Genomic DNA, 24,572 nt, shown 5'->3' on the forward strand with positions numbered 1-24,572 from the left:
GAGGAGGAGGAGGAGGAGGAAGAGGAGGAGGAGGAAGAGGAAGGCGGCTGCCGAGGGCGGCGGCGGGAAGGGAAGGGGGCGGGAAGGGAAGGAAGGGGGCGGCGGGCGGGACCCGAGCGGAGAGAGGCGGCGCAGGCGGGCTGCCATTGGTTGTTATTATTGTCACGGTACACACGGCGCGCGGCCCGGCCCGCCCCGCCCCCGCGGCGCGCGCTCCGGGCCGCCTCAGCCGTAGTGGTACACGAAGTCGTAGCTGCTGGGCTCCTTGGGGATGGGCGGCGGCGCCTCGGGGATCTGGATGTTCTCCAAGTCCAGCAGCCGCAGCTTCATCTCCATGCTCAGCAGCGTGTCCAGGTCGCTCTTGGTCAGCTCGCTGGACATGTCCTTCCCCAGGAGAGCGTTGAGGCCGTCAATCCAGATACAGTACTGTGGGGGAGAGAGGGTCATTGCATCCGCGGGCACAAACGGCGGTTCTGTCGAATCTTTCCATCCACTCGACAGTCTGAGACACTCCTACGCAGCCCCGCAAGAGGAAACACTGAGGGCGTTAACCCATGGGTGAAAAAACCCGGCCCCAAAACAGTGCCCACATCTAGGAGGGGGACAGGAGCTTCTGCTGTGGCATAACCACAGACAAAGCAGAGCTGTTGTCAGCATCAGTGTCTTATAGATGGGGAAAAGGAACGACTGACCGCACAGGAGGAAAGAAAGTAGCAGTCCAGGGAAATCGATGTAGAAATGTTTTCTGGTAATAGAAAAGTAACTGCGGGGGGAAATAAGCATCAGCAACATCTTCTAAGAATGAACCCGGAGGGAGAGATCCCGGTCAAGCCTTTAATAAGAAGAGACTGATCCCTCGTAACCTCTGAAGTTAATATTCTACTGCTTAACAGCTACATTTCTTACCTCATATTTATTAGGTGCAATGAAGTTCAAGGTCTCATCGGGATCGTATAGTATCGAGAACGCCAATTCTAACACTTCCTGGATGGAAAAGAATCTTTCACTCATCAACTGAGCAAAACGTCACAGCGCCTTCTCCCTGCTAACCCAAGACGAGAAGCTGCCCCACCACAGCCCAGCACACCTTCCTGTGCCAGAATGCCAAGCGACTCCAAACCGCCCGTAGCAGAGCCAGACTGTGCCCACAGCACCTACCACGCAGAGGGGCACTGAGAAGGCCCACATATGAAGTGGGCTTTGTCAACAGTGCACCTGCAGCACGGAAAACCGTTTCCTCCTGTTGCTTGCTTTCAGTCTTCGACTCTACCACACTGGATATTAATTACAGGCAAAATGGGAGCACTTACTTTGTTCTGTTTCAGTGCACTTTTCTCCTTCATGTGTGGACAATCCTTCCCTGTGACAATGGCTTTGATGTCTGCAACTGGAACTAACAGCGAAAAAATAAAACTCACAAACAAGAAATCCTAACCAGAAAAAGACAGAGCTTTGTTTTGTCTTTGCACTGAACATTGTTCCTGGTTTTGTAGCTCATTACTGCAGCTTTCCAAAAACACATTACCAGTAACACATCCCTGCAGCTGGCTGTCGTAAGATACACCAAGCAATTTCAAGACTGAAAGGGTTTAGGCAAGGACCAAAAGTTGATCTCATCTCAGTCAGAGCTTCAGCCACAGCCCTTTTTCTAGGATGGTACTCAACAGCCTCTAGACAGCAGAGCACAGAACACTGCACAGTGTGCTCAGAGCAGTAACTGGGACTTACTTTTTTCCTGTAGAGATTCAAAGGTTACTTCCCCCTGGGCATTATCTTCCAGATCTCCATAGTGTAACACCTTGTGATTCAGAGCCAGGCGACAGTACCAAAATCTTTCTGGAACACACACCAAGTACAGTGAGCTGAGCAAGATCCTTCCGTAAGGTCTTAAAGCCACCACATCACAGTGTCCCCACCCGATGCCTCTACCCCCGCAGTTCCTCAGCACTGCTTCCTGTTCACAAGGGGATGGCTCTATCTTCAGGAATGCACCCATCCCAAACTACCGGCTGCTACAGACAGCCCAGGTAACCAGCTTTCCTTTCTGGCAACACACCTGCTGACAGATGAATCCATTAGATGTTCCTTGCCTACAGTTCTTCGCATGAAAAAAATGCAGTAGATGCTGTCACCTCACCTTGCCTTCTGCGATTCCCAATTTTTCGAAAGCTACTTCCCTCACAGAGCCTGTTCAGGCGCTGTTGCTTTATCAGCTCCAAGATCTCAGGTTGGATTTTCTCTCTCAGCTCCCTGGCAATCAAATGTGGAAGAGTAAGCAGAAAATGGAGATACCAGCAAGCACAGAAGGCAACTGGTTTTGTTAGGCACTTACACAATAGGTGGTGACTGGAAGTCATCTTGGCTCATTCTCTCAGACTGGCGTAGTCGCAGGATCTCAGAATAGCTCAGGCTGCGCAGTTTGCTCTTGAACTGGTCCAAGGAGTTTGGTTTAGAGGGGAGAGCCCGTGTGATCTGTTCCCTCACAACCTGCATAACCTGAAGAGGTTGGGCAGGGAGAAAAGCAAGTCACATTCTGTCTGCTTAATGGCAGCAGAGAACCAGGGCACAGCTCAGTGGCAGCAAAGAGCTGACATGGAATAACTGAGGCCAGGAGCATCAACATACTAGTGACCTTGAAGATCCAGAAGAAGAAAGAATGACCTCAGGTCATACCAAATAGAAGTTGGGCCATCCTCCCTTACAGCTCAGGTCAACGCCCTGTCAAACCTTCTTTAACCAAGTGTACAGGCTGAGTGAACACGAACTGCTTTGCAAAAGATTCTACAAAAATACCTCTTCTCCACTCTGACCTTATTAAAATCTTCTGCTGTTGCCCTCATTTCTTTCCAGGTCTTGTTCAACAGCTGGATGCAGATGGCAAACAGCTCTTCAAATGCACGGTCATGGGTGAAAAACATGGGGTGATAATCATTCCGGCCTTCGTTGGCTTCAGGAAGGAACAGAAACCACAACCATGTCAGCATATTGTGCAAGAGCTAACAGCAACTGAAATCTGCTACAGTGACAGAAACCTGATGGCCAAAGAGATTGAGACAGCTCAAATGCTTCGTCTCCCCACAGACAGTCTGTGTTGGGAATGGCAGCCATCCCCATGCATCACCACACAAGCCTCAGACTCGTGTGACCTTTTCACACTAGTGCCCCCCGAATGACTGCTTGCAGTTGTTTTCCACTTGCCTCTGGCAGAATTTCTTACAGTGGTTAATTGTCTCAGAATGCTGTTTTGAGACTCTCAGAGCTACTAAACTTTTCTCAAGTTTATAATGGTTTCTAGAGTGTGGGATTTTTTTTGTACAGCACCCTGCTGAAGCTTCAGAAAGTTGAAGCCTTCCACTTGTGTCAGTTTTTCAGGAGAACCAGAGTGCACACAACACAATTTCTTACTTCAATTCGACCCTGGTATTGTCACCGAGACACTGACACTGCCACTCCAAGGTCCCCCTGCCCTTACGTGGCAGAAGTGAGATAGAGGTACAAATGCTTGTGAATACTGCTCAGCCTGTAAGCTACTTCCAGAAGCATCAGCCCAGCAACTTGGAAAGCTGGTGTAATAACTGGTACTTACGCAGTTCCCCAACTTGCAGGATCTCACAAAGCATCCTGGTAAGCTCAATGGCACTGCGCCCAAAGGGACACTCATGCTTATCTTCTCGACTGCTGTTCTCCAGCACAATCTACAAGAAGAGGACGCAACACACACTAAGAAGAGTTGCCCAAGTGTTGTTATCCGCAAAAACCAGCAGCTTCACTTACTCTAATATAGGTGTCCTGATGAAATTTGGCCAAGTAGAGCATGTTGTCCAATGCCAGCATCCCTGGAGGAGTCTGAGTGAAATCCATGGCTGGATTGATGTGGTTCTGTGAAAAGAGCGTGTAGAAAGAACCAAAACAAATTAGTTCAAAGAAACTGTGTGAGAACCTTTTCTGAATGAATTTTGCAACCACTTGTCCATCAAGCCCTCCTTCAGATCTATCCCAGAGGTAACCATGAACACTTGCTGACAACACTATCCAAACTTTCTAGGAGAGGCTGATTCCAAGCTCTTCATAGAACAGTGTGTATGGTAAGTAAATATCTCCAGAGAACATGCCTAATGAGCCCTGGCATTTAACCAGTCAGCAGGTTCATAATGATCTTCCTTGGGAGTCTGAGCATAGAGGAATTTCTAAAACTCACATACAGAAGTATGGTAAAGCAAACAGCTATTTCTGTTCCTTATTTCCCCACAACACTGATGGAGATTGCTTAGATTGCCTTTACATGCTTTGCAGTCAGCACTCTCTCTAGATGCATACCGTGAACCCCAGCATCTTGTAGTCCTTGGTGTACATGGCTTTACGTTTTTCTGTTCCACTGCCAGAGACGGTGTTGCTGTCAGACTCCGCATCAAATGCGATTCTTCTCAACTCAAATATGATGTCTCTCTGTGCCTGAAAGACAGAAGGCAGGGAAATGGTAACATGGGATCACCCACTAGGGCAGTATTTTCACCTAACGCACAGTCCCACCTCTCTCTTCAGAGTTCACACAATGAATACAGAGAGATGCCAAAGGTCATTAACACTGCGTAAGAAGAGGCAATCCATTTCAGAATGGCAAGTTGCAGCACACTGGGTAATGGCATTTTCCTTTAACTGCCCCAAGTTTAGTTAAAGGCAATTTCTAGGCATTCAGATAATGCCTAAGGCATTAGGTGGAGTAAATGAATATATGGCTTCAGTGACCACCTACATCTCTGAAAGTCCCATAGCATACATCAGGATAGCCGTGAGCATACCCTAACCTCAAGGACTACAATGTGAGAGGTGGTTTTGAAACTTCATGCACCATCTACTGCAAGCTGTATGGAGCTAAGCAGCACAGGAATAAGGCCCCTTGTACACATCCTAGTCTATGAGATCTTACTCGGCTCTAGTAGTGACCTGATCATTGGGGTCCATCTTGGTCATCATCCTTTCTTCCAGGAGATTAAAGGTCAGGACCTGTAGCACGTACAGCTGATGTGCCATTTCTGTTTTAATTGGGCGGTTTCCTCTGATCACGTGCTGCAAAATGAAGGATAGGGTAGAAATGAAGAGAACACAAATAAAAATGGAGGTATTAGCTGTTGGCATATGCCAGGCTGCATGTACATCTCTGTATATGAGGATTCAGCTGTTTAACCTCCATATTCCATCAAAAGCATAATGATAATGCTCTGTAACAGAAAGAAGCACCCTGATAACTCCCTTTTGAACAAGTGGCTCCAATTTCACCTTTGAAAGAGTCACTTTTCTGGAAGTGCCCTGAGGGCAGCAGAATTTACAGTCTGCACAAGTGAAACCTCTACTGAGAGAACATGAGGAAGCACTCTGTCATTCCAGACATACTTACATTCAGGATTATAGACCTCAGGTGCTTCTGGGCAAATGCATTAGCCATTTCCTGTTGTGGAATTTAGAGATGAAATAACATGAGTGAAATATAAACAAAAAAGCCCACATTGTGCAGAAAGGAGAGAAAGAAGGAAGCCTACGAATTGGAGAGAGCACTGGCACACAAAGTGCTTTTACTACAGGCTGGGATTTTATCATGGCATCTCACCACAAAGCAAGCATCAAGTTGGGATGCAAGGGTCATCTTTACGATGGCACAACTCATGGATGGCTCCACTACAAAACATCATCAATGTGGAGAAAGGTGCTAGCATAGTCAAAGAACAGAACAAAATTTACCTTAACATTGCACATCTAATGATACTTCAACATCAGGAGATATGGCAGCAGGGAGAACATTGTGGATTGCCCAGAAAAATCTGTCATCTATAAGAGGCTCCCCTTCAATTAGCATTTCACAGCTTTCTATACCTAGGTGTACACCCAAGATAAGAAGGGCTAGAGGATACAGTTCCAGGTCTCCTCCCTCTCAAAACTCTCCCTCTGAAATTTACATCTCCTTTGTCTCAGTTCCTAAAGACATGTTGAGAAGTCAGTTTAAGGACAATTTGCAGAAGCACTTCAGTTTACAAAAATAAAGGGTAAATAATTTTCAAGCTTAAAGGAAAGCTTCTCATTTCCCTCTTTACTGCATGGCTTCCTTCCTCAGATGAGGGTTTCTCAACCATCAAGTCATGATGACAAACAGTCACAGCAGACGCAAATATCTGCCACAAGCCTTTAGTTCCAGGACCAATTACACCTGCACCTGCAAAAATCTAACCTGTGCTTCCCTTGTAAATTGTGAAGATGCACTTTTTAAAATACCAGTAATCTCATTACACCTGCTAGGGAAGTGGCACAAGTGGTAATGTCAAGATGGAATATTATCAGAAGTTTGCTGTTATAAGCAAAATCTTTGGGTAAGAAAATCTGTTAGGGCAATACATCATCTGGAAGGAGTCCAGAAGAACTGCCAGTCTGAGATCTCTTCCCATTCCTGTGCAGTGCAGACCGAGAACTGGAAGCCGATGTGCAGTCTCAGACAATGGCACTCAATCAGCTGTATATTCTGAGCAATCCAAGACTGTTCCAACTGCTCATATCAACCCTGCTCTTGACACGTTTTATAAGGAGTCTGGTAAAATGCATATATTAACCTCATTCCAAGTCCCCATTATCACTTCTGCTCCAGACAGAAACCTAAAACAAGAAAGTGATATGCTGGCTGATATCCAAGATATAATGGCTGCAAGTTCAGCAGCACTCATGTTATAGCCAAAATGAGTCAGTGCTTGAGTGAAAGATATCTAGGAAGCATCTACATCAAGTAGGAAGTGGTTTCAGAGATAACACGCTGCCCTCTGAGTCACTATTTTTTACTATGATTCGTGAGAAACAGTATTGAGAATAGAACAAGGCCCGCTGTTAGGGTTTGTTCATGCATGCAACACAAAAAATTCTTACTGTGAAGGAATTAGTTTGTACATGGGATGAAGTAACAGGTGACTGAAGCAGATAAACAGTATGAAGGACAAAGACAATTAAACAATGTAAATAGCATAGTGAAAAGCATGAGCACGCACATAGCCTAACCACCGCTAAGGGATCTATGTTCAGCTGAGTCCAGCAACACCCACTTTGCAGCCTGATGGGATCACAGAGTCATTTATGTTGGAAGAGAATCCTGAGATCCTCTTAGTCCAACTCCCCTGATTCAAGCAACATCAGACAGACCTGTGTCCAGTCAGGTTTTTAATATCTCCACAGATGGAGACACCACAGTATCTCTGGGTAACCTGTTCCAGTGTTTGACCACCCTCATATTATTCTGTTTGTTTGTGCGTGTGTTCTGGTGGAATTTCCTGGGTTTTAAGCTGCGCCCATGGCCTCTTGTCCTGTCAGCAGGCACTACTGAGGAGATTTAGGTTCCCTCTTCTTTATTCCCTTCCATCATCTTCATGGCCCTTTGTGGTCATGTGGGTTGTGTTTAAGGAAAAAAAAAAAAAAAAAGAAGAAAGAAGGAGAAGAAAGAAGAAGGAAAAAAACCAAAGAGGGGAAAAACCCCAAGAAATAAAAATGTGAAAGAACCCTTGGAATTTTCTTTGCTGTGAAGTTTAGTATCTTGGCCAAATTACCAACAGAGGTATATGTTCTTCCTTATTTTCATGTGTTAAGCATATCAATTAATTTTAGAAATTCTGTAACACCGAGACCATAGTTTCCTGCCTGAAGGCACTGCACCCCTGGCGTAAGTGGAGCATTCTCTGTGCCACCAGAACATCTAAAAAATGTAGCAGAATCTCAAGATACAGAAGGTTCCAAATCAACCTATTAACAAGAGTGGTGATTCCCCTGCAGATAACATGGGGCGAAGAACATTCTTATAGTACAATTCCCACAAGGGAGAAGTCACAGATTAGGCAGAATGTATGGTCTAGACCCCAATCAGCACTAAGCTTTGTGACTGCTCTTCACATACGAACAGCTCTACCTTCAGAAGGACACAGCTGAATGACTGTCATTAACACAACCGAGAACTGGGGTATAAAGTCAGGCTGTAGTAAGTTTAAGGAGACCCAAACTGCTAAAGAACTGGTTCCAGTTTTAAAACTGGTTCACCTGACCAGTCTTGTAGTACCAGTTTCCTTTTACGATCATCTTTATTATCTTGTGTACACAGTAAGTCATTTTGGATTTCTCCTGCTACCGATTCTTCTCCCCTTCACAATCTAAGCACGTCCCCAGGAGCCCTCCCACCCTTCTCCCTGGGCTCATCCCCTGCCTGAAGCCTGTACGTATCATCTCTGAGATACAAGGAGGCAGTGGAGAGAAGTTAACAAGCCTGCGGTGCCGCAGGACCAGCCCCCGGGCTTGAGTTACTTACAGTGATGGGCAGGTCTAGTGGGTTAAGCAGCTTGTCCTGCTGGCAGAAAGCAAAAAAAGGCACAAAGAGAAGCAGACAGGATTTAGCTTGGAGTCCAGAAATAAGGCACAAACGGGGCACTAGAGAAGAAAGACTTAACACAGCAAAGCTACACAATACAGACATATGAACATCCTGCACATAGCGGAGATCTGGGGGGTTTCCTCAGAGCAGGACAGGTGTTTCATTTCTCGTATTGGCCAGTGAGGATATCCCTCTACAACTTAAGAAAGGTCCCTTTTTTGGGGGAGGGGGAGGGTGTATGTTTAGTAAATACATACAGCCCCGAGGACTCTACCCAGCCTACCTCTCCCACACAGAATTAACTTCCTTCAAAAAATTTCCATGCTGTATAGAGATTACTTTCTGTCTCTCAAGGCGTTTCAAATTCCCTTCCGAGCATCTAAACATAGATGTGCTGCTCCATAACACATTGTTAATGGGATGGTACTCTTTCTCCTACATTGCCACACTGACACAGCTACACAATTTCTTGGCAAGGTCTGAGGTCTGCCTTGCCCAGCCAATGTGATTCCTGAGGCATAAAGTAAACAGACAGCCAGTAACCATCATTCAGGTTTAAAGTCAAAAAGCAAGAACAAACCTGTCTCTTGTCCTCAGGTGCCTTCAGGAAGAGGGCATTGATCAGAGCAATGGCATATGTCTGGATCTCTTGGTTAGAGCTGAAGAAAAAAAAATGGGAGGATCATAAGAGAACAGACAGTACAGAACATTACAGCTTGCTGCTTTGCCTGCACCGTAAGAACATCTACTACAGCTATTTTGCATTTCAAAAAACAAGCAGGATTCAGGTAATCTCCCTTCATGCCATGCAACTCTTCATAAGGCTTGCAAAAACCCGACAGAATTGCTGACTGACAGCTCCATTATTCAGAAGAAAGTGCAGACTGCAGCCCAGCCGAGCTCAGAGTTCAGCACCACCAGTCTGTTTCCAGAGCTGAGACCATCTCTGTAAAGCCCAGTCAATACTGCAGTCCATTGCACAGATACAGCCAGAAACTTACATAGAACAAGTAATTTTTCCCCACTATGTCAGTGAAAGCCACCAAACACAAATGGTGTTCTGTCTTCCAACCTCAATAGTTTGGCTCAATCCACACATTTTTTTCTTATTTTTACTGAAGAGCTTCTTCCGGTAAAGGGTGACAAGTCCCTTCCTAGATCACACACTGTGTGTGGTTTCACTTATGATGTTTTGAACAAGCTTCCAAATGCCAATCACGCTTTTCCACCCCCATTTTGATGCTCTATCAAATCCAGTTTTGTTTCTTGCTACACTATTTCTCTTTGCAGTGGCTGGACGCTAGGTGCCCACCAAGCTGCGCTATCACTCCCCTCTCCTCAGAAGGATAAGACAGGGGAGAAATTGAGATGGAGAAGAACCTTGTGGGTCAAGATAAAAGGAGGTTAATAAAGCACAGGCAAAGGAAAAAGATTTATTCTTCACATCCCATCAGTAGGCAATATCCAATCACTTCCCAGGAAGTAAGGTGGTTGCTCCAGAAGACAAACATCATAACAACAAATGCCGCCCCCCCCCCCCCCCCCCTTTCTCTTAGCTTTTATTGCTGAGCAAACGTCCTATGGTTTGGAATATCCCTTTGGTCAGCCTGGGTCAGCTGTCCTGGCCACGTCCCCTCCCACGATCTTGCCCACCCCCAGCCTACTGGTGAGGGGGAATGCTGGAGAGAGCATGACCAAAGGCAAAACACAGGTGGGCTATCAGCTCCCTTCTAGTGACCAGCACAAAGCACAGCACTATGAGGGCTGCTACAGGGAAAATTAACTCCATCTCAGCCAGACCCAATACACTCTTGGCAGACTTCTGCAGAATTTCAAGCTCCTCTGATTAACAGAAGTTCAATGCATCACCTAAATGAATTTGTGTGTGTACTTTAAAAAAAATTATGTATATGTAAAATTAAACTTTTATAAAACATCTAAAGCTAAAACATCTTTTAGCTTAATCAGTTATTTTCCCCACTTTGGCATTTATCCCTGGCATATCTGTGGATGACAATCATATTCTCCTATTGCTCCTTTCCAAATCTTCTTCACCTTGGTCAATCTGCCACACTTCAAACATAAATGTTTGTGCATCATCCCCGGTTTTTCTTGAGGCTCCAAGCTTCACAGGTCTTCGAAGGCTGTCATTTCACCTCCTCTGCCCTTCTTTCCAGAGTTTGCTGCTCTTTTCACCACATTGCTTGCTTTCTGACACAGCAAAACAATTTAAAAATTAATTTCTAACCCACCTCTTTCATACTTGTTTCCATGGACCTGTTCTTCCACAACCTATCCTCTGCTAAAGATTGTTCTCTCCTCATAGTCTTGACAAAGAAACACCAGCAAATTCTGACTCACTCTCTGGCTTCCCTTTCTACAATATTCCCAGCATAGATACCTTCCGTGTTCTGGAAGCACTTAAGCACATGAATATAGGTCTTGAACAAAGGTATTTTGCTTTAACAACTGCACAAATGTGTTTAGTGTTAGGACCAAAACTGTGTTTTACTAAAATAGAAATTATAAAGCTGAAAGAACATATACTCCTTAATATACAGGACAAAAAATAGATGAGCACTTAGATTCTAGTGGAGACAATTTAAAGAGGGGTGAAGGTGACAGATGACTGGATGCAGAAGCTTTGGGAAGTTGCTTTAGTAAAATGCAAGTTTGGTCCTAACACTGAATACACTTGTGCAGTTGTTAATGCAAAATATCTTTGCTCAAGACATACTCATGTGCTTAAGTGCTTCCAGAACACATTTTTCCAGGATCTTTTTTTTAAAAAAAAATCTGTTAGAAATCCTAGAGTTCAAGATGTCATATCAGTAATACTTGAAAAACAGCATCTTTAAGTGCTATAAACATAACAGGATATATTTTTAAATTAACAGATATTCATAAAAGGAATTAAATCACACCACTGTTGGGTGGACACTCACACTTGCAGATGAGAAATGAGTTGCCCCACGGTGATCTCTTCTGCTATCTTCTGATACAGAGTCTGACTGTTTAGCACCATGCTTTCCAGAATGGCCAGGGATCGCTGGAGGATGGAGACGTCTACCATGGGCTGACTCACATACCCCGCAATCTAAAAACAGGTGACCCAGCAAGTCAGCAGGTGCCCATCCAGGGAACTCAGTGGTGAGTGAGACAAGCCAAGGGAGACATAGCTCAGAAAGCTGCGTCCACTCTGCTCTCACTGAGTACTCAGTTCTCAGAGACATCTTGCTCCTGCAAGCTGCACTAAAGCATGAAAAGAAACAGCGTCCACTCACCCCTTTACCCAAACTCACCTGTTTGATGAAGGTTATTGAGACCATGTCCCAAGAGACAATGCCGTGGTCCATGAGCTCCAAGAAGGCGGTCAGGGTGAAAGCCAGCATCTCACTGTAACTGAGAAAATAAAGGATGCAGTTACAAGAGATCTGGTAGCAAGGAAAAACCTTGTCCAAGCTGAATAAGCTAGGTAAGAGGAAAATGTCACCACCTTCTCCTAATAAACAGGCTACAGTTTGGCAGCTGGGGGAACAATCAAGTATTTGCATTTGTGATAATTTTATTGTTTTGTAGAATCATTTTTTTATTTTTCCTGATTACAAGCACAAATTAAAACTAGCAACAGTAAGTCCCTAGTCCTGCCACCAGAGACTCACAATCACCTGGATCAGCAGCTGGCTGGTCAAAGGAGTAACAGGAGAATGCAGTATTTACTCCTGAGCAGTGCGAAGTATCAAATTCAACACTTTCACATGAGAAAAATTCAAACACAACCAAAAACCAGCAAACCACAGAATATTCAGAACAATGACCATCAGTTAAAAAAAGACCAACTTGAAAAAGGGAGAGCTTTCTAAGCTGATCAACTGAAAACGTAAATCATCTGTAAACACTAGGTTTTACAAATGTTGTCAGATTTGAGCACCAGGGTAAATTTATATCACAAAACATGCAGAAGTCTTTGGAAATTATAACTTCTACACACACACACACAAAATGAACAAACATGTTTTAACATCAAAGAAAAACAAAGGAAAAATTGGCATTCTCTAAATGCTGGGACATGCCTTGAAACTAAATGAAAGCACAGTATGAATTGTGGAAAATTTAATACATAACCACAAGACAGAAAGGTAAAAAAGACTGAGGGAAAAACTGCAAAACATGCTGAAAACGTATTAGTTGCTAATATATGAGAAAATAGAAAACCTATAAATGTTATGACAGCAAGTTATCAAGACTTCAAAAGTGTTTTCAATGAAAGAGAACGACGACAGTGGAAAAGCCAAGTGAATTATTTACATCAGAGTTCACCGTGAATGTGCTTGGGGAAACTTCCAAATCAGAGTTTAGGGGGGGTTTTTTTCAGTTTGGTTTTTCTTTGTTTTTAAGAAAGAAGAAAAGTCTTCAGATCTGTCATATGAACATCACTAGAAGACATTCTGGAACAAGCCATTAATAGAAAAAACAGGTCTCCAGGACCAGATGATATTCACTGAAGAATTCAAAAGGAACCATGGTAAAAATGAAACATTGCCAAAGTACTTACTGTACTCTTTAGAAAGTGGCAAACACAATGACAACTTTTAGAGAGGACTCAGGCAGAAATCTGAAGGACATATCAGGCATTTAGGTATTTGTAACCAGAAAGATAGAGGGAATCTAGAATAGAAGAATCATACCACTAGAGCAGCTGTGAGAGAGCAGTCAAAAAGCATGTGAGAAACCACCCTGCAGGCACCGGAGGTCAGTGAAGGAGGAAGGGGAGGAGGTGCTCCAGGCGCTGGAGCAGACATTCCCCTGCAGCCTGTGGGGAGACCACAGCCGAGCAGGTTGTACCCTGCGGCCCACGGACCACCACGGCGGAGCAGAGATTCAGCCCACAGAGGCCCCCGCGGCAGCGGGCGTAGGTGCCCTGAGGGATGCTGCAGCCCACCTGCCCACGCTGGAGCGGGCTCCTAGCAGGAGCTGCAGCCCCTTGAGAGGAGTCCACGCAGGAGGAGGTTTCCTGGCAGGAACTGTGGCCCACAGGAGAGCCACACAGGAGCAGTTTGTGAAGGACTGCATCCCATGGGAGGGACCTCACCCTGGAGCAGGGTAAAAGCGTGATGAGAAGGACCGGCAGAGACAAAGTGCTATGGGCTGGCTGCAACCCCCATTTCCCATCCCCCTGGGCATGTGGTGCAGTGGGAGGCAGAATGGTGGGGACTGAAGGAATAAAATTAAGCCTGAAAAGAACAGGGTGGAGGGAAGGTGGTTTTACTTTTGTCCTTGTTCCTCACCATTCTACTCTATTTTTAATTGGAAAAAAATATTAATTTTTCCCAAGTCGAGTCTGTTTTGCTCAACCCCTGAGCCTTTTCATTTTGTTTTCTTCCCCTGTCCTACTGAGGAGGAGGAGGAGGAGGAGTGAGAATGGCTTTGTGGGCAGCTGGCAGCCAGACGAGGTTAACCCACCATAATGCTGAAGGTCTCTGAACAAATCGGTAAGGTAGAATGAAAACACTTAAGCACAACTCTTGGACTTTGAAGAAGGTTATGATGTGCTTCACTAAAAGTGCCTTAAAAAACCCCAAACATTCAGCTGCTAAAGGGTAAAAACAAAAGCCCTTTCTTGCATTAAAATAACTGACTGAAAGCCAAGAAACAAAGAGTAGAAATTAAATGGTCAGGTTTCAAACTGATGAAAAGTTACAAACAAATTCCCTCACACCACCACAACAGTACTGGAAAGAGCTAAGAGCTAGGGGAAGCATGGAAAGAATGATTAGCACTCTGGAATGGCTGCCATAGTTACAGTGATAATGGACTAAGACTGCAGTTTAGAAAAGGCATGACTAAGGGTTGATATGAGAGAGATCTATATGGTTATGAATGGTGCAGAGAAGACAGAGGAATTTACAATTTCTCATAACAAAATATGCAGAGGGAACCATATGAATATTAGGTAATATGTTTAAAATAAAGGAAATATTTTTTTCTTATAGGACAAGTAGCTGTGGAACTTCATTTCCACACAGTGCTGTAGATGTCAAAAGGATAAACTGATTAAAAAATTAAGAACCACCACTTATGGAACCACCACCACCCAAAGGTTCTTAAAACAAAGAGACAGAATTCCTGCTCAAGAAGCCCAAATGTTGGAAACCGAAGACTGATGCCTCCTCTGCTATACACTCTTTAGCCCTTTCCATTCCCTAAGATAAACAGACCTTTGGCTTTCATAGCAACTCTTCTTACCATGCAGGTTGAAAAGTACTGTGTACAGGAGCCAAGTACTGTATACAAGAGCCAGCAACATGCCTACTGCTGACTGGCACCTGCATGCCACCAGTTCTCCAGGAATGTTTTTGTGTGCAAGTGCATGTGGGTTTTTTATGGGATACCTTCTCCCTTAGACTGCAGATGAATAACTGCTTGAGGAGATTATGACCACAAGAATGGTAGTAACAGTTGCTTAAACTATCAAAGTGACCTTTCAATGCAAGTTTCACACATAAATGTCTCGTCTTCTGCCTCATGGGGTTAAGCAAGTGACTAGAAAGACTCTGTCCCAATTTATACATCGACATTTGCTATGAGGTTCGGTGCTTAATGCTACTTCAGCAAGCAAAATTAACCCCTTATTTGAGCCCTTGTTCCAGAGTCCTGGAATACAGGAAACTTACTGGGATAGAAGCTTGGTCCCACTCTCCACAAGCCGTGTCAGCACTGTAATCCCTTCCATGTTGATGAACTCTGTGGCAAAGGTCACATCTGCTGACAGTTTAGCCAGTTCCTTCATGGCGTCCAGTCGGACTTCCATACTGTGTGACTGGATCCTCTCCATCAGCTGGCGAGCTGCCCTAGACTGGGAGGAAAGAGGGGTGACACCAGTTACAGACTGAGTTCTGCCAGCATCAGCATGCCATCAGAAGTCCATGGATGGGCAGAGAGAGTGTGCCAAGGGTAGAGAGAGAACCAGCAGCAGTCAACAAGTCTAAGGCAGACTAAAGAAAGGCTGCACTCAGCAACAGTTACAGCCAAACAGGAGGCAAGTAAAATACTATTTTACATGTTAGAGAAAATGCTTGGTTTTCTGCTTGGTGAGGTGAGTGGAGGTGGATACAGAAATATGGAGTGAGACCATTAAAGAAATAAGATATTAAAAAAAAAATCTCTCATAGTTGAAAGAGAAACACAAGCTCATTCTGTGTATCCACACAACACTCTGTAAGATTGCTCAGACATAGATCAGTGATACCCTCTCAACTACCTCTCACCCAAATAACGTCTTCCTGTTCTACTCACTCTCAGCTATATGCCATGACACTCGCACAAAAAAGGTTTAAGAATTTCAATAAAAAGAAAGATGCATCAAGTCTGCAAAAGACAACTGTTAAGGTCACAATGGCAAGAATTCACTAGGAACAACCCCCTCTGCATCAGATTTGTCTCTTATTTTCATTTCTGCATTAAGTCACCAGTACTGTTGCTTTCTGACTGAAAATACTTACTACATTCATATTGAGAACGTGTCTGTCAGGTGCTTTAGAACATGTGGTGAGGCCCCGGCACCGGTTGCTCAGAGCAGCTGTGGCTGCCCCCTCCCTGGAAGGGCTCAAGGCCGGGTTGGATGGGGCTTTGGGCAACCTGGGCTGGGGGAAGGTGGCCCTGCCCGGGGCAGGGGGTGGCACTGGATGGGCTTTAAGGTCCCTTCCAACCCAAACCGTTCCATGCTAATCTAGGAGATGCAATAAAAATGTAGACTGGATTTATTTACAGAAAGTCCTACAACAGGACAGAGCGTCCAAAGGGAAGATACACACTGCAACCAGGAAGGAATTGTGCAGAATGGCCCACAACAAAGGTAAGCCCCCTACAATCTGGGGAGAAGGAGAAAGAAAAGCTGAGAGGCAAGAAACATACTGTCATACGAGAATTGCTACTGAGAAAAAGGGATGAGAGGAAGCATTTACCGGAGAGACTGCCAGCTGTAGGATAGTTCCGTTCTTGATATCACAGCGAGTCTGAAAGAAAAGAGAAACTTGAAATTGCAGAAAAGTGTGGGGGAAAGAATGCAACTGGATCTACAGTGCACATTTGTGCGCACAAATAAACGGGCTCCTGTATCATGTGACCCTACTGAGGGTACTGAATTGAGTCACTGGGTCCTCACACCTATAAGCGTGCAAAGGGAGAAGCACAAGGATCCTCAGCTGAATGACACCGTTCAAGTCCGAGTATTTCTGACAGCAGGGATGCTGCCCCTCAAAGATCAGCAACAGTAGTGTTCCACAACACTAGTCCAAGGCATTCTGCACTCTTGCCCAGGACATCTGCAAATTGCTCCCTCTCACACTGACCTGCTCTGTGATGTACAGCTGAGGACCATCAGCATACCGCAAGGTGTAGTATTCAGGGTTTGGCAACGACCACCTGGAGAGGAAGGAGGAGGATACATAAGCTTCTTCCTCCTCTTTCTTCTGGCTCTCAATTAGGAACAGAAGCTTGATCCCAGGAGCATGGAAAAGAACTTTCAAGCAAAGCTTTAGCACAGGAAATTAGATCTCTCAGAGCAGAGAAAAAACACCTTCCCCTTGAAGGGCGGACAGGACTTCAGCCTACTCTATGTCAAGCTCTGTGGAATGTCTGAAGAGGCCTGTGCTCCAGGATCAGCAAGATGGGTCAACCCTCAGAGGCACTGACCCAAGGGGCGTACATATGCACACACTCAGAACTGGAATAAAGATACAAAGCCCCTGTTTTTCAAGAGATCCTTTTCTTCCCGATTTAAACTCTGGTCCATTTCATGGCCAAGAGTGGCAGCAGGCAGCATGGATCATGCCAGCAGCACAGTGACAAGCAGCAGAGACTTTCACACTACCCCAGCAAGATTTGTCAGGGGACAGACTTTCTCCACAAGGGTTCCCAGAGAACTACTCACCCATCACAGACCTCCTTGATGATGGATGCAAGAGGCCTTTTCTAGAACAGAAAGAGAGAGTCCTCAGTAGCCATGTTCCTCTTAACCATAAAGGAAAACTGCCCATTTCTATGCTTCCCACATTCCAGTATCAAGTTGTGGTGCACTTCCTCCCCCACCTGGTTACCAGGTCTTACCTGATCTATTTCCAGCAGCTGGGCGTTGGCACCTGGCCACTCAACAGCTACTTTCACAATGTCCGAAGGTGGTGGCATCGCTTCAGACTCCTCCAGGTGCCTTTACAACAGCATACACCCCCACACCTGCTAAGAGAAAGGACAGTAAGCAGCTCTGAAAACTATTTCAATTGTTACATTGCATCTAACAGCAAGCTTCAAAACACCACAAAAGACTAGCCTTATGGTTTGCTAGGGACAGAACAGCCAGTGTGCCAGAGATCAAGGCCTCATACTAAAACAGCACATTGTGACATTGCATGCCCAACCCTATCACCTAAGGAATACTTCTGAGAGCTTGTTGGGGTACCCACACAAGAAGGAAGGTCACTCTGATCAGCAAAGCCCCATCTGCCACCCACTGTCCATAGTGCCAGGTCAGTTTACAGGACTAGTAAAGCAATAGCTCTGTGGACTCAGCTACCATCTGTATGTGCCAGGGGGAACCTACTGTCCAGGCAGCCTCCCTCTCACTGATGTTCCATTCATATTTCTCAGATACCCTGATGCACTCAGGATACCCAAACAGGCTCCTAAGCAGAGTAGCAGCAGCTAGCTTTATCCCATTGCCTTCCTAGAACATCATAAAACTAAAACATGAATATCCATCACAGAAGAAAAGTTAACTTAGCATTTGTTCTGGAGGTCTACCTTTCACTCTACCTGTCTTAGAGCATAAGATTGTGTTCAGGGTTTGGTCCCAGACAGTTGTCAGACATGCTGGTTTGTGCTTCAACTAAGAAGTAAGAGACTGTAAAGAAACGTACTACTTCTGTTCTTTTTTAATCCTCTCCTGGGTGGAGGGAGTACCCTGTACCTTCCCAGAGTCATAGGGTGAAAGTCCCACGGGAAAGAGACAACCCTCCCCATCAGCAGTTCTCAGCAACGAGGGCTTCAAGCTGCCAAAAATGAGATCTGACCAGACACAGAAATACTCCCGTCCTTGGGAACTCCTCCGAAGACTCAATTTCCAGCATACCCTCAATGAGATGGTAAACATCTGAAGAAGAATTTCCCAGCTCCTATGGAAACTCATATTTCTCCTACTGGCGCAACCCAATTCCCCCTTCCCAGAACAGAGGTGAGACAGTGCTGAGCAGGGACATTGTTTCATTACTAATGTACTTTCCCAACTTCCTTGATCAACTGGGAAAGAGATGCCAAGACAGCCTAAGACTTGAAGGGAAACTGGCAGCCTTTGGAACTTCCCTGATGCAAGGCAAATAAAGAAGAGAGAACTTCCCACGGATTTGCAAAGACCAAGCAACTGCAGAGATACCTGGCCTAGGAAACTGGACTACACACTGTCCTGGAGAAGGGAACTTCATGAAATTAGCTGAGTCTACCACAAAAGGCGTATGTCTGGCCTGTATAAGATGCTGACCTGGAGATCCACTAAGATTGCACGATCCCAATTAATGAAGCTCATACGCCTCTTCCTTCCCTCACAGAGACTGGTATCACTACATGAAGAGATATAAAAATTCAGCTGTACTAATATTTCTCTGCATTTGTACACACACAAACCCCTTTATCAGCACCCTGTGACTGTCTTCTCATTCTAGATGAGGCAACTTCCTCACCTAGGAAAACAGAATGCTATGATCTCCTGGTGCAGTCTTCCGAGATAGTCACAACATTATCATCACTCCTGCCTGCTGGAATTGAGGATGAGGGTGCAAGTTTAGCATTTATTTCATAGCACCTCCTGGAAATGCTCAGTGTTATCACTGCAGCTAGCCTTGCCCTTGAGTCTCCACCAGATCAGAGATACTTGCTTTACAGTGAAGGCACTTGCTGGAGAGAGAAATCAGCCCTTCTGCTATTAAAACGAGCATCGTTTATGATGAGAAGCCCTTCTGAAACTGCTGCCTTGCTCAGCTTGCTCTGGTCTCAGCATGTGTACAGTCTTTGCAGTTCCTGCAGGGAGCTCAAACTCCAAAGCTATCTGGGGCTTCAGGCAACCCAAAAGGGGATTGGTAATGCATGTGCCCAGGAATACGATCCTCCTTCACTCCTACAACAGCCAGACTTTGTCCACTCTACCATCCCACCCCTTGGAAAATATCTGGCAAGCCAGATTCAGAAGTTCATGATATTCTGAAAATGCACAGCTTACCCCAGCTCACAGAGATGGTTACAGTCAATACTCCTTCTGGCCTTCTCTTTCCTTTTTAGCATCAATCCCAAGAGCAGCTTATGTCTTCTTAAAAACCCATAAAATGACTGTAAGACTAAACACATCTCATGCAGAAAAGTGCCAGTCGAGTTTGGTTCAGCTTTGCCAGTTTCTTAAAATAACATCTCCAACCTTTCAGATAAGCAGCACAGCATTAGCTCAGACTAACGTACCAAGAAAGAGCTGGTCTCAGCAAAGGAACAGTCGGTGCACCCGTCAGGTTGCGCAGGTCTCAGGGGCAACAATAGAAAAGCATTTATATGATTCCTGTCATAAAAAATTGCAAGTTAAGCATCAAGCAGCTACACAACCACCTGATACTTTCTTCCTAAGCCTGGAAGGAAGACAACCAAGCCATTTCCCACTCCAAGATTCTCTCTGAATAAAAATTTTACCACTCTCATCTTGACAACAAACAGGAAAGCCTGTCCTTCAGAGAAGGGGCATAAGGTAAAAAACTCCAGCTTGGACAAGGTGAGGCCTCACAAAGGAAGACTGCTCATACAAGAGCCCAATTAAATTAGTGTTTCAAAGAAGGCTTTGCAGCCCACAGAGCTAAGCTAATTCACAGATAGCACTGAACGTGTGCTGTCCTGTGGAAACGCCAAATCCCATGAGCATGTATTAACATACTCCCCTTTCTTCACAGATTTTGATTATCCGTGCTCTATTCTCTCACTCCAAGACAGAAACATACAATTTACTCTTTGCTAAGAGAGACTTGTTAACTTTCAGCAAATATGTTCTCAAGAGGCCTCTAACCCTAAACACATACACAGCTGCTGGTGCTATTTTCGCACCCATTACAATCAGTAAATTGGACTCTACTCCTTTCTTCTGCACTCATCCTTAAGCAGCTGCTCTTCTTTTGTCCAAAGTAAACTACAAATTAAGGCAACAAAGCACAAGGAACCCAGGACCAGAATAGCACCTTGCCTCATTGCATGATCAGAGCAAAGCTCTTAGGAATGCTCTGAGCCCAGATATCTTTAGAAGGCTGCAGCCCCCTGTACACCCCTCATTCTGGGGGTTAGCACCCGCAGTAAGCCCTACACCAGTTATCCTCAGTCTGTTCACAAGTCAATGGCCAATACCTGGTATTTCTGACTTGCCACACTGCAAGTCAGAAGAGTCCCTCCTGATCCTAAAAATCTGACCTTCTCTATCATCTAAGTACAGTGTAATAGAGACAAGGCAGAACCAAGAAAGGCTGCCGAACCAACGTGCTCTGTAGCATCAGTCGTAAGAATCTGGAGCTTACCTGTTCCTTCTGTCTTGCAAAGAGATAGATGAACCTAATAACTATGAATAGGTCTTCCTCACTTCCTTTTCCTGAATTAAACACACTCAAATAAATAAAAAATAATTTAGACTTTCGAACATCTTTTGCAGCAATAGCTCAAAACAGGGATAACTGTTTTTCAGTTAAATCAATTATATCTTGAATCATATTGTATCTATGGCAATTACCAGTATACAAGCAGTAGCACATCTTTGTGCACATTCCCCAAACGAAGTGCCCGCTTTGCATGACACCCCTGATCCGCAGGACAGACAGGTTTCTATCCATTAAGTCTAGAAATAGACAAGCAGTTCCCAAATGGTATGTGTGATTTCCACTCACTGTTCTCCATTCAGCAGATAAAGCTTGTGATGGCCTAAACGTGAAAGTCTGAGGAATCTCAGGCATATGGCATAAGCACACGTCATCTCCAGTAACGAGACTGGCTTGCAGTAAGTGAACAGATAATTATTTCTCCCACAAGTGAACCAATTCATGACTAGAAATCATCTAAATCCATTCAGTGTTCAAGGCCCAGCAAATACACAGTGAAGAGGCAAGGCTCAAAGATTACTTCCTTGAGTATTAAGAATTGAATCTGCAACTCTTTTAACTATAAATTAATTATACTCATGAATAATTAACATCTAATTACCACTTCTCCCTTCAGCCTCCTGCCGTACAGTCATGTTTATCTGTATCACAACTTAAATTGCAAGTTGCTACTGAAGAGTAGAAGGAAATACGGTACTTTACATGCCAAAAGAAAGATGCCCAAAGATGCCCAGATTACTATAGGTAGAAGCCTTTACAAATCTAACTTGTCTTCTCCCTTGCAAAGAACACACATCATTCCAGGAGAAGCATACATTAAAACAAAAACATTGATATTATGTAAAATTCTGCAGAAATCATAGAATTGTAGTATCATTTAAGTTGGAAAAGACCCTTAAGATCATCGAGTCCAACCGTAAACCTAACACTGCCAAGTCCACCGCTAAACTGTGTTCCTAAGCACCTAAATAAAGACTCCTCTTTCATCAGAAAAAGTACTGCAGGGGCTGGCCCACAGCTCCTAGAAGCTATGCACTCTAGCCCCAGCTCCCCTCGCCACAGGGAACAGTAACCAACCAAGTTGTATTACACTACCTGCCTATCCCAGAGAAAAGCTTTCAGCTGAATACAAACTCAGAAAGTAACTCACCATGACACTTTAGACCATTTCTGCCCCAAACTTCTTCCATAAACGAGTACCCACTCGTGACTGGACACCATGTTCCCTATTCCAATCAGTACTCAAGGCACTGAAAACAGGCAGTGAAAGAAACAGAGCTTAAGGACTGTTTCTTTGCACAGCAGCACCACGGAACAGGTACCACACGAGCCTGCAGGGGAAGAGGCTCAAACATCAAAATGAACCGGCTAAGCAGAACCCAGAGAAGTAGGAAATAAAAATTAAAAGAGGTAGGAAACTCTGCAGACAGTATGGGCCAAACAACCCTTTGAAGGGCCTACACAGATGGGTGGCTCAGCAGAAGCAGCTTTCCAGAAGAGGACAATGAAGACTGGACTACAAATACAAAGGGTACTTCAGGTCAGCCTCTTAACATGAGGTTGGCTGTCAATAGCATTCTTTGAAAAAGTTTCACTCTATGTCTGCAGCAAGAGAGGTGACAGATGTTACATTCTACCATGGATATTCTGCAGCGCACCTGTGATATATCTGATAAAATGACTGTTCAGAAGCTCCTGTAAAGAAGCACAGACTGTAATTTCGCATAATCGTGATTATCAGCCACTTACGGGTCTCTCACAGCACATTCTTCTCAACAACAGCCTGTAAGCAATTCTCACAGTTTTATACAGGGAGATAGCAGCCAAGCTGAAATCCATCAAAGATGAATTCACTCTGCTTCTGCAGAGCGAGTTCCTTCACACAGAGCAGTGGTGCAGGGGTAGCTGCAAGGCAAGGAGAAATCAGCAGAGCCACTAATAACACACTATTCAAGAGACTTCTGAGAAGCTGCAAGCTAAAACAACTAGAGTATTTTTAAACAGAACTTCCCTATTCACAAACTCAATCTTCTTTTCATTACAGATAGAGAACAAAGTGTGCTGCACACAGAATGAAAATGAGGAGGATGAAAGAACATTCCATAAAAAAAAAAAAAGCTGTCTGGTAAAAACCCCCAGTGAACAAGCAAATAGTTGCAGCCTCTAAAACCTGTAGATGTGGCAAAACATCCCCATCAGTTCTCAGCAAGGCCCCGAGTGGTACCAACAAGCCACACAAACAGCGGAAGCGACCGACTGGACAAGTGTGCAGAGGAGACAGCTTCCCCGACCACGCCGCGTAAGAGGGTGCAGGCAGCAGCACCCAACCCGAGGCTACGTACAGCTTTTTACCTTACCTCATGTAACAAGCAAACAGAAACATACTTCACTAGAGAAACCAAAGAAGCAGGTGGCTGAGATTCTCCACCTCTGGAATCCTGTGTTCCTCCAAAGGCCCTCCACTCTGCCTGCAAAACACTAAGCCTGTGACACTCGACTCCTATCTTGCACATTCCAGCCAAGCGGGCAGAGACCATCTCTTGACAGAGACAGAAACTGATAGCAACAGGCAAAAAGAGAGAACTGATTTTTTTTTATTATTTTTAATCAGTCAAATGCGCTGAAGCAGCCAGCTAGTCAGCAACTCCCGAAGCCTGGGCCAAAACTCAATTTGAGGAGCTAAACGATTTTTTTTCCAGCGAAGCGCTGCCCGTTTTGTGCCTCAGGCCGCCCTGGTTCCGCGGGGCGGAGAACCGCGCCGTTCCCGGACGGCTCCTCGGCCCGGCCGCGGCCCCTCCCCGCCCTCACGCTCGGCAGCCGGGGCGGCGCGGCGGAGGCCGCAGCTCCAGCGGCCGCTGCGGGGCCGGAGGCCCCGCGGCAGGGAGCCGAGGCCGGAGCCTAGCGGTGGGGGGGGCCGCCCGAGGGAAGGGCCGCGGCGCTGTAGCGGGCCTAAGAAGGCGGCGCCGGCGACTGCGCCCAGCAGACCCCAGGCCAGCGGCTGCCGCCCAGCTCCCCGCGGCCCCGGCCCCCGCCCGCCGCCCTGCGCTCACCCGGCCCCGCCGCGGCCGCTCCGCGCTCCGGCCGCCCAGTAGCTCCGGCGGCCCCGCCGCGGCCCCGCCGGCCACTGGCGCCGCCAGCTGTCACTCAGCCGCCTCGCCGCTGATTGGCCACGACACGCGCGTCACGAGTCCGCAGCGCGCTGCCATGGAGACCGCGGGCAGCCGACCCCGCCCCAGCGCGGCGGAACCCGCCGGTCCCGTCACCCTCGCGCGTGACGGCCCGTGCCGCAGCCCACGGGAACGACGTCACGCGAGCGGCCCCCGACCCTGCGCCCCTCCCGCCTCCGGGGCCGCTGCGGGGGGCTCACATCAGCTCCCCGCCTCCGGGACCGGCTCGTGCTGGCGGCGAACACCGGAGCGGCGCCGCGGCCGCGCTCGACACCCGCCACTGCGACGGCGCGAGCAGGGCCGCGGCCCGCCGCGCGGCGCCCCCTCACCCGGAAGCACCGCCCCCAGCCCGCCCGC

General features: G+C 46.0%; 1 protein-coding gene across 5 annotated transcripts; it reads right to left on the reverse strand.

The window, feature by feature from the left end:
- Nucleotides 1-102: 102 nt before the first annotated feature.
- ELMO2 (engulfment and cell motility 2) lies at nt 103-24,545 on the reverse strand. 5 transcript variants are annotated; one of them, XM_074920630.1, is made up of 22 exons: nt 24,416-24,545; nt 17,495-17,620; nt 17,319-17,359; nt 16,738-16,810; nt 16,351-16,401; nt 15,061-15,242; nt 11,689-11,788; nt 11,332-11,483; nt 8,967-9,045; nt 8,324-8,362; nt 5,396-5,446; nt 4,945-5,067; nt 4,318-4,452; nt 3,775-3,879; nt 3,587-3,695; nt 2,811-2,947; nt 2,333-2,496; nt 2,138-2,250; nt 1,729-1,836; nt 1,311-1,393; nt 907-984; nt 107-426 (listed from the first exon to the last, which is right to left on the reverse strand). In XM_074920630.1, exons 2-22 carry the CDS (start codon nt 17,570-17,572, stop codon nt 226-228), a joined length of 2,202 nt encoding a protein of 733 aa, XP_074776731.1. In that variant the 5' UTR covers nt 17,573-17,620; nt 24,416-24,545; the 3' UTR covers nt 107-225. The 5 variants fall into 5 exon arrangements, with proteins under 5 accessions (XP_074776729.1, XP_074776731.1, XP_074776730.1 ...); XM_074920629.1 differs by having other exon boundaries at nt 108-426; nt 8,324-8,359; nt 24,416-24,544; XM_074920631.1 differs by lacking the exon at nt 8,324-8,362 and having other exon boundaries at nt 110-426; nt 24,416-24,544.
- Between the last annotated feature and the right edge of the window lie 27 nt (nt 24,546-24,572).

The sequence above is a fragment of the Athene noctua genome, chromosome 16 (genome assembly GCF_965140245.1).
Source record: "Athene noctua chromosome 16, bAthNoc1.hap1.1, whole genome shotgun sequence".
NCBI classification, from domain to species: domain Eukaryota; kingdom Metazoa; phylum Chordata; class Aves; order Strigiformes; family Strigidae; genus Athene; species Athene noctua.